General features: G+C 35.4%; 1 protein-coding gene across 4 annotated transcripts in view; it reads right to left on the reverse strand.

Moving 5' to 3' along the window:
- Window positions 1-16,383, reverse strand: part of LOC112867942 (coiled-coil domain-containing protein 7) — a 149,122-nt gene that overhangs the window by 87,501 nt on the left and 45,238 nt on the right. For all 4 annotated transcript variants that reach the window (XM_086714617.1, XM_086714614.1, XM_086714616.1 and 1 more), the window contains 3 exons: window positions 10,635-10,655; window positions 10,280-10,312; window positions 243-409 (listed from right to left, as the gene is read on the reverse strand). In XM_086714617.1, coding sequence (XP_086570743.1) covers window positions 243-409; window positions 10,280-10,312; window positions 10,635-10,655 — 221 coding nt within the window. The remainder of the gene's footprint in view (window positions 1-242; window positions 410-10,279; window positions 10,313-10,634; window positions 10,656-16,383) is intronic.

The following is a 16,383-nucleotide window of genomic DNA, read 5'->3' on the forward strand; positions in this document are numbered from 1 at the left end:
AGAATTGACTTTTTAATAAAATTGAACTGAATTTCAATTTTAGTAGCTAGATGTGACTACTGACTACTGATTTTCCGGTGCCACTTCAAACTGTCAAAAATTTCAAATAGGAGCAAGCTGAGTATACTATTTGATATGATTTAGAAACTACATACAGCACAATATCTGAACCATTACATGTGTTACTACTTTATACCCACTCTTACTGTTTTGAATTCTATTAACTCTTATATTTTACTTACTTGGGTTTAGACAACAAGGCTTTCAAGGAGTATAAAGACTCTTGTTTAAGACGATTTTTCAGTTCTTCTAGTTTTTGCACCTGCTTTACTACTTGTGCAAGGCTTAAAGTGACTGTTTTGTCAGGTGCTGGAAACTCTGTTTCTAAAAAATTTTGATCTTTACTTATCTAAAACATAAAATTAGCCAGTTACTTAAGAAATACCCATTTTGCAACTATATCTCAAAGAAATGTCATCATTTTATTTACAACTTACATAATTTTTATATTTTATCTATAACTACAATGAAATAATAATATTTTATAAATATAATTTAAGAGTAATTATCTAGCAACAGAATTGTAGTTAAGTATTGACTTTTACATGTCAAAACTCAAATCCTTAATATAGGAGAATTTTAAGCAAGTTCAATAACAATTGTAGCAGAATAATTAACGGTAATTCAAAATATTTACAAGAGAATTCTAAAATAATTGATTTCCCAAAATCCTTTTTTTTTTTTTTAATTTTTTTTTTCAACGTTTATTTATTTTTGGGACAGAGAGAGACAGAGCATGAACGGGGGAGGAGCAGAGAGAGAGGGAGACACAGAATCGGAAACAGGCTCCAGGCTCTGAGCCATCAGCCCAGAGCCTGATGCGGGGCTCGAACTCATGGACCGCGAGATCGTGACCTGGCTGAAGTCGGACGCTTAACCGACTGCGCCACCCAGGCGCCCCCCCAAAATCCTTTTTAAGAATACTCTTACCTGTGATAAATATGGAAATACAGTAATTTGCTCTCAAAAGCAATACTTTCTACTACTAACTCCCAGAAGTTAATATATAAGTCCATGAAACTGGCATTCTTCCATCTGTATGTGGAAAACTGAGACCCATTTGGATGTCTCAAGACTTTTTGAACAGACCAAGCTACAGAATAATGAGCAGTCAGGAAAATCAATAGGATCCATAGAATAAGATGATAGACCATAACTGGTATTCTAGACAATAAGTCTATTTAAAGAAAGTTCATCAAGATGAATGCCCCCCCATCCAAAAAAACAAAACAAACAAAAATAAAAAATAAAAAAAATGAAAGAAATATCAAACAGCTAACATGTGGAGACATAAGCAATCAGAGTAGCAATGGAGGTAAAAAAAAAAAATTCAGAATAGCAGAGATCCACACACATATATACCTCTGACCCTTATGATGTGAGGGAAAGCTAAAACGAAAAAAGTAGTAGTAGTCAAGGCATAGTCCTAAAACCTAGCAAAGAGAAATTCTAGCAATGGGAATTTAAAAGAGACATTTTAGTAATGGCTACTTGAAATGGAATTAGGATATAACAGCAAGAAGTAAACACTGGGCAATGTTCTGGAAGTCTGAAACTGGGGGATACAGGACAACTGGAAGAGATGTATGGAAACTCTATGGACAAAGGCACGATCCCAAAGAGAGGACATAATTTGGTATATAAGATACATTGCCAAATCATAAATGGAATCTAAAACCATCATAAATGGATCTAAAAAGTGATGTAGCAATCAGCCACAGTTATCAATTTATTAACTCTCATCTAAAAATTCATTCTTACTATGAAAAATTATATGCCAACAAACTGGACAACCCAGAAAATGGACAAAGTCCTAGACATCCGCACACTGCCAAAACTCAAACAGGAAGAAAGAAAATCTGAACAGACCCATAACCAGCAAAGAAATTGAATCGGTTATCAAAAATCCCCAATAAATAAGAGTCCTGAGCCAGATGGCTTCCCAGGGGAATTCTACCAGACATTTAAAGCAGAGTTAATACCTATCCTTTTCAAGCTGTTCCAAAAAATTGAAATGGAAGGAAAGCTTCTGGATTCATTCTATGAAGCCAGCATTACCTTGATTCCCAAACCAGACAGAGACCCCACAAAAAAGGAGAATTACAGGCCAATATGTCTGATGAAAATGGATGTAAAATTTCTCAACAAGACACTAGCAAATTGCATTCAACAGTGTATTAAAAAGAATTATTCACCACGATCAAGTGGGATTCATTCCTGGGCTACAGGGCTGGTTCAATATTTTCAAATCAATCAATGTGATACATCACATTAATAGAAGAAAGGATAAGAACGATATGATCCTGTCAATAGACGCAGAAAAAACATTTGACAAAATACAGCATCCTTTCTTTATAAAAACCCCCAAAAGGTTGGGATAGAAGGAACATACCTTAACATCATAAAAGCCATATATGAAAAGCCCACAGCTAATATCATCCTCAATGGGGAAAAATTGAGAGCTTTCTCCCTGAGGTCAGGAAAATGACAGGGATGTCCACTCTCACCAATGTTGTTTTTTTTTTAATTTTTTTTACATTTATTTATTTTTTGAGAGACATAGAGAGAGCACAAGTTGGGGAGGGGCAGAGAGAGAAGGAGACACAGAATCTGAAGCAGGCTCCAGGCTCTGAGCTGTCAGCACAGAGCCTGACTCAGGGCTTGAACTCACAAACCATGAGATCATGACCTGAGCTGAAGTCAGACACTTAACCGACTGAGCCACCCAGGCACCCCTCACCAATGTTGTTTAACACAGTGTTGGAAGTCCTAGCTACAACTGACAACAAAATGAAATAAAAGGCATCCAAATTGGTAAAGAAGAAGTCAACCTTTCACTTTTTGCAGATGACATGATACTTTACATGGAAAACCCAAAAGACTCCACCAAAAAGCTGCTAGAACTGGTATGTGAATTCAGCAAACTTGCAGGATATAAAATCAATGTACAGAAATAGGTCTCATTTCTATACGCCAATAATGAAGCATTGGAAAGAGAAATAAAGAAACTGATCTATTTACAATTGCACCAGGAACCATAAAATACCTGGGAATAAACCTAACCAAAGAAGTAAAGGATCTGTATTCTGAAAATTAAGGAATACTTGTGAAAGAAATTGAAGACACAAAGAAATGGAAAAATATTCCCTGCTCATGGATTGCAAGAACAAACATTGTTAAAGTGTCCATACTACCCAGAGCAATTTACACATTCAATACACAATCAAAATAGCACCAGCATTCTTCTCAGAGCTAGAACAATCCTAAAATTTGTATGCAACCAGAAAAGACCCTAAAAAGCCAAAGTAATGTTGAAAAAGAAAAAACATAGGGGGAGGCATCACAATCCCAGACCTTAGCCTGTTACTACAAAGCTGTAGTCATCAAGACAGTATGGTATTGGCACAAAAACAGACACATAGACCAATAGAATACAACAGAAAACCCAGAACTGGACCCACAAATGTATGGCCAACTAATCTTCGACAAAGCAGGAAAGGGTATCCAATGGAAAAAAGATAGTCTCTTTAGCAAGATTCTGAGAGAACTGGACAGCAACATGCAGAAGGATGAAACTGGAACATTCTCTTCCACAATACACAAAAATAAATTCAAATGGATGAAAGACCTAAACGTGAGACAGGAAATCATCAAAACCCCTAGAGGAGAAAACAGGCAACAACCTCTTTGACCGCGGCCACAGCAACATCTTATTTGACATGTCTCTGAGGGCAAGGGAAATAAAGGCAAAAATGAACTATTGGTATCTCATCAATAAAAAAAAAAAAAAAAGCTTCTGCACAGCAAAGGAAAGAATCAACAAAACTAAAAGGCAACCAGTGGAATGGGAGAAGATATTTGCAAATGACACATCAGATAAAGGGTTAGTATCCAAAATCTTTAAATAATTTACCAAACTCAACATCCAAAAACAAATAATCCAGTGAAGAAGGATGAAACTTATTCCAGGGAAGAAGACGTGAATAGACACTTTCCGAAGAAGACTTCCAGATGGCTAGCAGACACATGAAAAGATGTCCAACATCACTAATAATCAGGGAAATATATATCAAAACTACACCAATCAGAGTGGCTAAAATTAACAACTCAGGAAACAACACATGTTGGCAAGAATGTGGAGAAACGGGAACCCTCTTGCACTGTTGGTGGGAATGCAAACTGGAAAACAGTGTGAAGATTACTCAAAAAATTAAAAATAGAACTACCCTATGACCCAGCAATTGCACTACTGGGAATTTATCCAAAGGATAGAGGAGTGCTGATTCACAGGGGCACATGTACCCCAACGTTTACCACAGGACTATCAACAATAGCATATTATGGAAAGAGCCCAAATGTCCATAAACTGATGAATGGAAAAAGAAGACGTGGTGTACATATACAATGGACTACTACTCAGCAATGAAGAAGAATGAAATCTTGCCATTCACAACAACATGGATGGAACTGGAGGGTATTATGCTAAGTGAAATAAGTCAGTCAGGAGAAAGATGGATACCATGTTTTCACTCATATGTGGAATCTGAGAAACTTAATAGAAGACCATGGGAGAAAGGAAAGAAAAAAAAAAAATAGTTACGGGGGGGGAACCATAAGACTCTTAAATACAGAAAACAAACTGAGGGTTGATGGGGGTGGGGGGGGTCAGGTGGGTGAGAAAAATGGGTGATGAGCATTGAGGAAGGCACTTGTTGGGATGAGCACTGGGTGTTGTATGTAAGTGATGAATTATAGGAATCTCCCCCTGAGGTCAGGAGCACACTGTATACACTGTGTGTTAGCTAACTTGACAATAAATTATATATAAAGAATGGCCAAATAAGATAAGAACACTTTATATAAATAAATTTTAAAAAAATAAATTGAAAAAATAAAGAATTCATAAAATTTAAATAAACATTTTTTAAAAAGAGGATTCTTACATATCTTCATAAGCTTGACTGTCCAGTTTTGCTGTCTCCACTGAATAGGCTGGTAAAACAAGGGCTTCATAATAATTTAATAAAATATATTGTACTAAAAAATAATAAAAAATAAAATAAAATAAAAATCCATTCTTGGGGCACCTGGGTGGTTCAGTCAGTTTAAGCATCCGACTTCATCTCAGGTCATGATCTCACAGTTCATGGGTTTGAACCCCATGTTGAGTTCTGTGCTGACAGCTCAGAGCCTAGAGCCTGGAGCCTGCCTTGGAGTCTGTCTCCCTCTCTCTCTGCCCCTCCCCCACTCACACTCTGTCTCTCTCAAAAACAAATAAACATTAAAAAAAATTAGGGATGCCTGGGTGGCTCAGTCGGTTAAATAACTAGCTCTTGATTTCAGCTCAGGTCATGATCTTGCAGTTCATGGGTTTGAGCCCCACATCGGGTTCTGCACTGATGGTGTGGAGCCTGCTTGGGATTCTCTATCTCCCTCTCTCTCTGCCCTTCCCCTGCTCATTCTCTCATTCTCTCCCTCTCTCTCTCTCTCTTTCTCAAAATAAATAAACTTAAAAAAAATTAAAAATCGGGGCACCTGGGTGGCTCAGTTGGTTAAGCATCTGACTTCAGCTCAAGTCATGATCTTGCGGTTTGTGGGTTTGAAGCCCACATCAGGCTCTGTGCTAACAGCTCAGAGCCTAGAGCCTGTTTAGGATTCTGTGTCTCCTCCTCTCTCTGCCCCTCCCCTGCTCATGCTCTGTCTCTCTCTGTCTCTCAATAATAAATAAACGTTAAAAAAAATTTTTTAATTAAAAATCCATTCTTCATTGCTGTGCTTACAATAGTGGAACATTTCTGACAGGTAGCATGTTAACCTTTATCAATGGAGAGTGGAGAGTTCTAGACACTACAAAAAGAAGCAGGTTTCTTCCTAGTTCTGTCATCTCTCTCTGCTTAATCCTAGGGCACTGCATAGTATACCTAGTAGAGCTCACCTCCAAAAAGTTACAATAGGACCACCCCATAGGTGTCTTCCTCACAAGGTCCCTGGCATGGCTCATTCCCTCAGGTAGCTTCTCCTAGAACTTCTTACAAAATCTACCAGTGCAGAAACCCCTTCAGAAATCTTTCCAGCATACCACCCTTGGAGACAGCAAAAGGAACAGCACCTCTCCAGAAGATGGCTTTCCCCAGTACCAGAGAGGATGGCTTCCCAATGTATCACCCTTATGACCAACTTCCCAGTAAGTCCTGGTTCCACCAGTATGGCACCCCAGAAAATTCAGTGATGACAGCTGCTCCTTCTTCACAAGTTCTGGACCTTAGCCCTGGGTTAGGGACAGGGTAAGGATGGGGGTATTAAGATTCGTTCCTTCTTTAAGTACTTTGCTTCCATCCTATCAATAGAGGCTGTTCCTTGTATCTTCTATCCCTATATTCTTTAGAGTTGCCTTTACCTCTTGGTAGGGATTCTCCTATATTAGTAATTCTTTATGTTGAACTTTCCCTATTCAAATTACAGTGTAGTTTTTATCTTTTGATTAGACCCTAACTGATACATTGCATTTCCTGTTAAGAATTCAATTTAAACATGAGTCCTTTCTGGGAGAAGAGATGATATCACAGAACTAAAGGAATATGGAATAGACAATGAGATTATCAGCTACAAGATTTCACCAAAGACACCTACTTGGCACAGGTTCCAGCAGAACAGCTCTGAAACACATAGCCTATGTGCTAATCCTACATTTCTCTAGTGCAGCTCACCACACATTCTGAAGGCTTCAACATGTATCTCTGTTGATGTAACATGACCGCAGGCATTAGCCTCACCAGCATGTACTATCAATAAAATGTGTCAGCAATAAAAACAAGATTATTCCAAGATTCTCAAATGCTAGTATACATAATAATCCTCTAAGAAATCCTATTAAGGGGCACCTGGGTTGCTCAGTCAGTTGAGCATCCAACTTTGGCTCAGGTCATGATCTTGTGGTTTATGAGTTCGAGCCCCATGTCAGGCTCTGTGCTGACAGCTCAGAGCCTGGATCCCGCTTTGGATTCTGTGTCTCCCTCTCTCTGTTCCTCCCCCACTCGCACTCTGTCTCACTGTCTCTCTCTCAAAAATAAAGAAAGAATAAAAAAATTTTTTAAAGAATTCCTATTAAAAAGGCATATTGCTAACCTATACACATACAAAAAGAACTTTAATTCAGGAACTCTGACGTGGAGTTCTGAAATGGGCATTTGGAACAGGTATCCTGGGTAATATTTAAACACGATCCATCAAACATATTTAAGAAACCATTCATCAAAAGTCATAAGATAATACAAACACATTGGCAATGTATCTAATACACACCAAATTTAGTAGTTATTCATAATAATTAATTATGGATTTAAAAACTGAAAAATTTGGAATTCCTGACCAGAAGTTTAGTTCTATACTAAAGGTTCCTCCTTGTGAATACGAATGCATACACCAGGATTTCAGAAATACTGGAAATGATGGTAACTGGCACTAAAGTGTAAATAGTAGATACAGAGAAAGATCAACATATATGAAAGCTATTTAGGACATAAAATCAAAAGGACTCAGGAATGTATTGAATATTAAGAAATCAAGTTGTCAAGGTTAATCGCCACACTTCTGTTTTACCCAACTGGATAGATATTAGTACCATTCACTGAGACAGGGAACACTGGAAGAAGTGTAAGTTTAAGGGTAAAAAAATTCTTGGTTTTGATCCATTGGGTGTGAGGTGAAATAGTCTAGTAGGTAATTATATACCCATCTGGAGTTCAGAGGATGATTTTGAGCAAGAAGTGTACGTTTCTAAATTACCAGTATAAATGTAACACTTAAATTGAAAACCCGGTTGTGGTTGCCTAGGGGGTAAGTTTAAAGTAAAGAAAAAAAAAGGAGGATATAGAATGAAATCTCAAGGTGCTCAAATATTTATTGATTATAAAATAAAGGTGGTTCTAAAAAGGAAACAGCTAAAGAGGTAAAACAGTGGCCAAGAAAGCATAATTCACAAAAGTCAAAGAAATAGTGTTTTAAAAATGACAAAATGATTGACAATGTCAAGTATAGCTAAGGTAAAGAAAATTCCTATTGAATTTGACAATATAAAAGTTTCGTAGAACCAAACAGAATGTTTTCTTTATTATGGAGAGAGAATCTAATCAGGGTAGGCTGAGAAATGCTTTGGAAGAAAAGAGTATATATAATAAATTGATGCCAAAAAAATGAGCTCTGAAGTTTCAAAGTATGGCCCTCAGCTAAACTGTTAAGTTTTTATAGAAAATCCACAAAAACTCCAATTATTTTTGATAGCCCTAGTTGGCTCTTTCAAGGAGAGAATATCCAGATTAACCTCTTCACTAGATGCCAATTTATCAGCTAATAATTTTTTTTATAAAAGACTCAACTAGTTTTATTGTTCCTCAACTATCTTCAAGGCTTTTTCTCTCCTCTCTTTTATAAATCTTTGATTTTGCCTTTATTTAAAAAAAAACAATAATTTTTTTAATGTTTATTTATTCTTGAGAGAGAGAGAGAGAGAGAGAGAGAGAGACAGAGCGTGAGCAGGGAAGGGGCAGAGAGAGGGAGACACAGAACCCAAAGCAGGCTCCAGGCTCTGAGCTGTCAGCACAGAGCCCAACGTGGGGCTCAAACCCATGAACCATGAGATCATGACCTGAGCCAAAGTCAGATGCTTAACCAACTGAGTCACCCAACAGTAATGTAATAACTATTTCCCTTATGAGTAAATTTGCATACAATTTTTTTTAAAGATTGGTTATGAAGGGCAAAAAAGAAATAGGCCAGTAATTGGAGGGAATGTGGCATCAAATTAGAGAGACATTAGTATATTTAAAATCTGAAAGGAAGAACACAATTGGTTAGGAAAAGTTTAATATGTGAGAATGATTAATCAATTTCTTAAGATAAGATCCAAAACAAGTAAAAGAATGAATCTTATGTAAGAAGAGGAACAATATTTGTTTAATAAGAAGAAAGGAGGAGTGAATGAGCATGGATTTAAATAAACTGTTTGGTAATTTAGGAGTTCTAACCGGTGGCTTATATATCAGCATTTCAAGTGACTCGTTGAGAGTGTAAATGAAAATGGGACTGAGGGAATATAGGTTTGAGATGATGGCTGAAAAGGATTGAAATTCATTTCAGAAATGCAATAGAATTGCCAGGCAATATTCGAAATAATTATGTCTGAATAATCATGTCACTTTCTTCATCATTGTTTTACAACTAAGCTAAAGGCCCAAAAAGTAAATATTTGCACTTATTCAAGTTTAAGTTTTGTTAGATAAATGCAATGAAAAGAGAAAGAGGTAAACAATATTAGGAAGTTAAGAAATTCACTGTGATTAAGTACCTACTGTCTAAGCTAAAAAGAAAAATAAGTAAAAAATACTGCAGGAAGGTAAAGGAATGAATGAACCAGTAGTCTTGATGAAGTCAAAGAATGGCCAGAATAGTATTTAAAGCAATAATTGAGAAGTCAGAAATTTTTAGTTCAAGAATGAGTTGCCTGGGGGTGCCTGAGTGGCTCAATCGGTTAAGCATGCAACTTCAGCTCAAGTCATGATCTGACAGTTCGTGTTGAAGCCCCACGTCTGGCTCTGCACTGACAGTGTGGAGCCTGCTTGGGATTCTCTCTCTTCCTCTCTCTCTCTCTCTCTTCCTCTCCTCCACTCATGCTCCCTCTCTCTCTTTCAAAATAAATAAATAAACTTAAAAAAAACAGCATAAAGTCTTTCCTAAAATGGAATTAAAAACCCTTAAGGTTAGAGACCGATAGTTTTCAAAATGGTCATAAAACATCTGAAAATCTAAAGTATAAAAAAAATCATGAAAATAACATTAAATTTAAATAAAACCAATATAAAATTTTATAAGTAAGCATATTATAATATCATACATGTTTTTTAAATACAGGAGAAAGGTTTTAGCTGATATAAGTTTTTCCTTGTCACTGACTCTTTTACATAAATTAGGAAAGAATGATAATTAAATTTCCATTATTTATTTTTAAGAGAAACAATGTGTCAAACTCAGAGCATCTCAGATACATGCAGGAATGTAGTGTGTAATCAAGGAGAAACATTTTATTCTAACCTTTAGTTCCTTCTCTACCTAAGTCAAAAGATTATAAACAATAGTTATTCAAAAAATCTTAACTAATTTCAAATTGATTTTCAAATGAGACAAAATATCAATTTAATTCACAATTAAGAAATGTTATACTTACCTCCTCCATCTGATTGACCTGTAGCTGAAACCACTTAAAAAAAAAGAAAGAAAGAAAGAAATACTTATTGACAAGTTATTCAAACATGTGGGTGGGTACAGGTATGTGTGTGTGTGTGTGTGTGTGTGTGTGTACTTCATCTACCAAATATTAGTCATGAACCAAACATCATTTATCCTAGGGTTCAGAATGGGGCTAATGCAACATACAACTGGAATATAACATTTTAAAATTTATATAGTTGCAAGTTTGGGAGTTCTTTTTACTTCCTCAAAACTTAGAAACCTCTTCTTCATTAGTGTGTATTTCTGTATTATAATTTCAGTAGGCTTAAACTGTAATATATTGAACATACCTTAAAAAGAGATTCCAAAATCTGGAAAATAAAGTTTTAATTAAAACATTTAAATATAAAATTATTCACTATGTTATGATATGATAAACTATTTAATTCTCTATAATTTTCAATAAGAAAAATATACAAATTATTAAAATAAAACTATAAATCTACAATCCAAGATAACATTTTTATAATTACAGATATAGTTTTTAGTACATCATGCATAGACAACTCAGTTCTAGAAAACTGTCCACCATTATATAGTATGATACCCAAAAATAATGTACATTTTTTATTTCATATATTAGTTAATATAAATAAGGAATAAAATTAAGATTCCTCTTGGAAGAGATTTTTTTCATAAAGCATAGAGTATTTTTTTCATAAAGCATAGAGTATAATAATGAAAAGCATTATCATAAGAACATTATGTCTTCAGTAAAACTTGCTCTGTTGAAGGGCCTAAAAATTGAGATACAAAATATTATACTACTACTTGATATTTTTAATAGGAAATGCATACAACTGGTTTGGGAAACTGTGACAGAAACTGAATATCCAAAATGAATCACACAATCCTAAATACCAATATTTACCACTTAGAAAATATAATGTTTAAATGATTACATTTGAAACACACACACAAAAGCCCATTCTATCACATCCAGATAAAAGTTCTGAATTACATTGTTAAAAAAAAATTACTACATTCATTAGGGCAGGAAAAAAAAGTTACTTAAGTGAAAAATCAGACTAGTCTAAAAATTTTTTTTGCCATACTAACACTAAATCAAGAGTTCAAAAAGTATAGTCCCCAAACCAAGAGCATCAGCATCACCTAAACAATCATATTTGTTAGTAATGTAAATTCTTAGGCCGCATCCCAGCCAACTGAATCAAAAACTCTGGGAGTAGGGCCAGCAATTTTTGTTTTAACTGGCCCTCCAATTGATTCCATTGCATGCTAAAGTTTGAGAATCACTGTGCTAAATAATAAGAAATCAAAAATCTAAGCAAAAAGGGCTGAGATCCTCAACAAAAAATACCAAAGTAAATAAATATCCATGTCTGAAAAGAAATATTTTTAGTTGCATAAGGATTTAGAAACTAATGTTCACTGAGGCACACTACCTTGGAATAAACTCATTCTTTCCACTATCAAGAGATTCCAAGGTTCTCAAAACCTCCTTTCCTATCTCAGAAGATGATAGGAAACCATTATATATCAATTCACTCATTCATTATAGCCAGAGTTCAACAATTATTTAAACCACTAAAAGCCCAGAGAACAAAGGCTTTCTCAACTACTGAGGAAACCTACATCTTCAGTTCTAGTAATGCTGAACCTAGAACACTACTGATAAAAGTGGAGAATGAAAACTGACCAGAAGTGAGGAAAATCAATTTTACACAAACACTAAACAGAAAATGAAAATTCTATGAAAATGTAGAGGAATGTATATAAAGTTCCCAGGAAAAATATTAAACTTATATTCTAATTTTATTTATCATTTAAATGTGAAGCCAAAATGAAACTGTTTTCAGAAATTCAAAGGCTCCCAAACGATTTCACCACACATTCTAACCTAACAACAACAAAATTTATTCTTAGAAAAGTAAATGTAAGAAAAAACTATAGGCAAGGTAATCAGTATATACCTTACTCTTTTGTTTGTTCAAGTTTTTATTTAATTTCCAGTTAGTTAACATATAGTGCAATATTAGTTTCAGGAGTAGATTTAGTGATTCATCACTTACATGTAACACTCAGTGCTCATCACAAGTGTCCTCCTTAATACCCATCATCCATTTAACCCATCATCACCGCACCCACGTCCTCTCCAGCAACCCTCAGTTTGCTCTCAATAGTTAGGAGTCTGGGATGCCTGGTTGGCTCAGTTGGTTAAAGTGAACAACCTTTGATTTTGGCTCAGGTCATGATCACACAGCTCATGAGACTGAGCCCAGTGTCAGGCTCTGCACTGGCAGCATAGATCCTGCCTGGGATTCTCATTCTCCCTCTCTCTCTGCCCATGCTCACTCTCACTCTTTCTCTCTTTCTCTTAAAATTAATAAACTTAAAAAAATTATAATTGACTCTGTTTTATGGTTTGCCTCTTTCTCCCCCCATGTTCATCTGTTTTGTTTCTGAAATTCCACATGACTGAAATCATATGGCATTCGCCTTTCTCTGACATTTCATTTAGCATAATACTCTCTAGCTCCATCCATGTCATTGCCAATGGCAAGATTTCATTTTTTTGATGGCTAATATCCCTGTGTGTGTGTGTGTGTGTGTGTGTGTGTGTGTGTGTACCACAAATTCTTTATCCATTCATCAGTTAATGGACACTTGGGCTCTTTCCATAATTTGGCTAGTATTGATATATTGCTGCTATAACATAAATATCAGGGTGCATGTATCCCATTGAATTAGTATTTTCATAGTCTTTGGGTGAATACCTAGTAGTTCAATCACTAGATCTTGGGGTAGTTCTATGTTTAACTTTTTGAGGGACCTCTATACTGTTTCCAGAGTGGCTACATCAGTTTGCATTCCCACCAACAGTGTAGGAGGGTTTTCCTTTCTCTGCATCTTTGCCAACGTCTGTTGTTTCCTGTGTTATTAAATTTTAGTCATTCTGATAGGTGTATCTCATAGTTTTGATTCATATTTCTCTGATGATGACTTATAGTGAGTACCTTTTCATGTGTCTGTTAGCCATCAGAGTAAATACCCTACTCAAAAAACTATTAATGGGGCTGGCTCTCAATGCCACTGTAATAAAAAGCTTCCTAATGAAAAGATGGCACAATATTTTTAAGTGAAATAATAAGCTGTAACTAACATTCAGATAGGCATAGTGTGTCACTGAAACCAAGAGAAGAACATTTCAAGAAGAACAAAATGTTCAACAGAGTTTTATTTGCAGAGTTGTCAAGAGTCATGAACAATGAATTTAACACCATGGAGTTAGGGGGAAGCAGTCATTACTATCATTACAGGACTAGTTCAAGGGACTTTGGGGGCAGAAGTCAAACTGAAGTATAAATGAAGGGGAGAAAAATTAATATAAGTATTAACAAGAGGACTATTTGGGAAAAGGTAGAGCAATATAGGAAAGCACTAGAAAAAAATGTACACTCAACGGAAGGGTTTTATAAAACTTTAAAAGCCAACAAACATTTTATTTTTTCCTATGACATTAACATACCAAAACAACATTCCCTAGTTGCTAAAATTTTCTAAAAGGGTAGAATATATTTTGATATATTTATAGGCTATTTGTATTTCCTTCTGTGTGAAATGCCTTTTTATTTCCTTGAGCATTTTCTACTGATTTATCTTATACTTATTATAAATAAATGTTATTTATATATTCTGGATAATCCCTTGTCACTTATATGTTATCTAAGCACTTTCCCCTATTTGAACCTTCTCTTGTACATCTCTTTATGAATCTTTATACAATAGAGGTTTTAATTTTAATATAGTTGGATTTATCCAACTTTCCTTTTATGACATATTTAATCTTGTAATTATTCATTTCTCTAGGTCATAAAGACAGTCTCTAAATATTGTTTCTAAATATTTTTGGTTTTTTCTTCTACATTTAGGTCTTTAATTCATCACAAAATGGTTTTTTTATATATACTATAAAGTAGGGATCAACTTTTGTCTTTTCGTTATCCCAGAGCCATTTATTATACAGTAATCCTCTCCTTGCCTACAGTTTCACTTTCCAGTTTCAGTTACCTTTGGTCAACCACTGTCCAGAAGCAGATATCCCTGCTTCTGACATATCATCAGAAAGTCAACAGTAGTCTTACAGTATGTCATAATGCCTATATCATTCACCTCACTGCATCTCATTAAGTAGATATTTTATTATCTCAATTATAAGAGAAAGGGTTAAGTACAGTATAATAAGATATTTTTAGAGACCTCATTCACATAATTGTTATTGTTATGTGCCCTAATTTATTAATAGTTGTTGTTACTCTCTTACTGTTCCTAATTTATAAATTTAACTTTATCATAGGTATGCATGTATAGCATAACACACAGCATGTATGTGTGGATGTATGTATATGTGTATGTGTGTGTGTGTGTGTGTGTGTGTGTGTGTGTGTGTGTGTGTGTACTATCCATGTAGGCATCCCACTGGGGATCTGAGAACATATCCTCCACAAATCCACAGATAAGGGGGATTATGTACTGTACTAGAGGTCATTAGTAACATATTCCATATATGAAAGGATCTATTTCTGAGTTTTTATTCAATTCCATTGGTCTATCTAGTCTTGCACCAAAAGTACACAATTATAATAAATATAGCTTTATAACAAGTTTTGATATCTGCTAGGGCAAATTGTCTCATTTTGTTCTTTTTCCTCAGACCTCATTTGTCTATTCTTGATCCATTGAACTTCTATATAAAATCCAGAATCAGTTGTAAATTTGCATCAAATAAGACCTATTTTGGGTATTTAGAGAGTGATGACAGCAAAAATGGTAGAATAGGGAACTCAAAGGGCCTATCCTACAAGGAAACATGAAAACATGAGCAAAAACTGTCATGACCAAGTTTTCAGAACTCTGAAAAATTGTCAAGGCTTTACAGGAACCAAGTAATGCTGAATAAATAAAAATGTGACTTAAACACTGTAGGAGAACTTTGTGACATTTCAACAGTCTTGCCCTCCCCTAGTACAATGGTAGTCGTAAAGTTGACAACCTCCATTTCTGATTTGGGTATGTGGTTCTAGAGGAAACAAAGATCTATTGCCAAGGAACTGTGTTTGTCTGTTTTGACCTTTCTGAGGGTTCTCTGAAGGACTTGCAGCTTTTGCCTTTGTTTCATCTAGCTCAGAACTCTCTCATGGCAAAAAACAAACAAACAGCTGAGTGGAGGGAATTACTCAAAAACACTGAAAGGAAAATGAACAAGCCACTGCTCCCTGTAGAAAAAGATTGCAGTTGTGGCAAATAATATACATGTCAAAAGCCTAGAAGAAAAAGCTATAGCAACAGTAACTTTGGAAAATAAGGATTTTGAAAAGATCCCATATATAAGAGGAATCTAGTGAGCCACATACTTACACTGGCCAGGATTCATGCTCACAAAATATCTGAGTGACACTAAACTTTCACCTCCGGCTTATCTTTAGCTCAACGCAAACAAAAAATGAAGGCTAACTCAAGATTTGTAAACAGCTTAGCTAAGTTTTGAAGGAGTGTCCCAACACAGATCTAATCTTAAAGGAGCAGGAAAAATGTTTTTCTCCTTTTATTTTTTGTGGCTCAAGGCATGTAAGAAAATCTTTGTCAAATATACTACCTGACCACAAGCTAAAGGCACAGAAACTTGAGAGATGAAATATATCAAAGAATACAGATCTTCAAGGTAGTTTATTTTTATTGTTTTGTTTATTTTAGAGGGAGAGAGAGAGAGAACGAGCGGGAGAGAGGGGCAGAGGAGCTTGACATGACCCTGCAATCATGACCTGAGGTGAGTTGGACACTCAACCAACTGATCCACCCAGGCACCCCTCAAATAAATAGTTCAAATTTCTGATTTCCAATCTGGATTGCAAGGAGTCAGATCAATCACTCTGTCCTAACAATAAAAGCTGAATGAACTGAAAATCAACAATTCATCTTATGTCCATCACAAAATTGAGGTCACAGAGCAAATCACAGCACCAAAAATGGAAGAGACAGACAGGTGATACTGAGAATCATAAATTCCCAGAGCAGAAA

This window comes from Puma concolor, chromosome B4, assembly GCF_028749965.1.
Source record: "Puma concolor isolate L17-30 chromosome B4, mPumCon1.1.hap2, whole genome shotgun sequence".
NCBI lineage: Eukaryota > Metazoa > Chordata > Mammalia > Carnivora > Felidae > Puma > Puma concolor.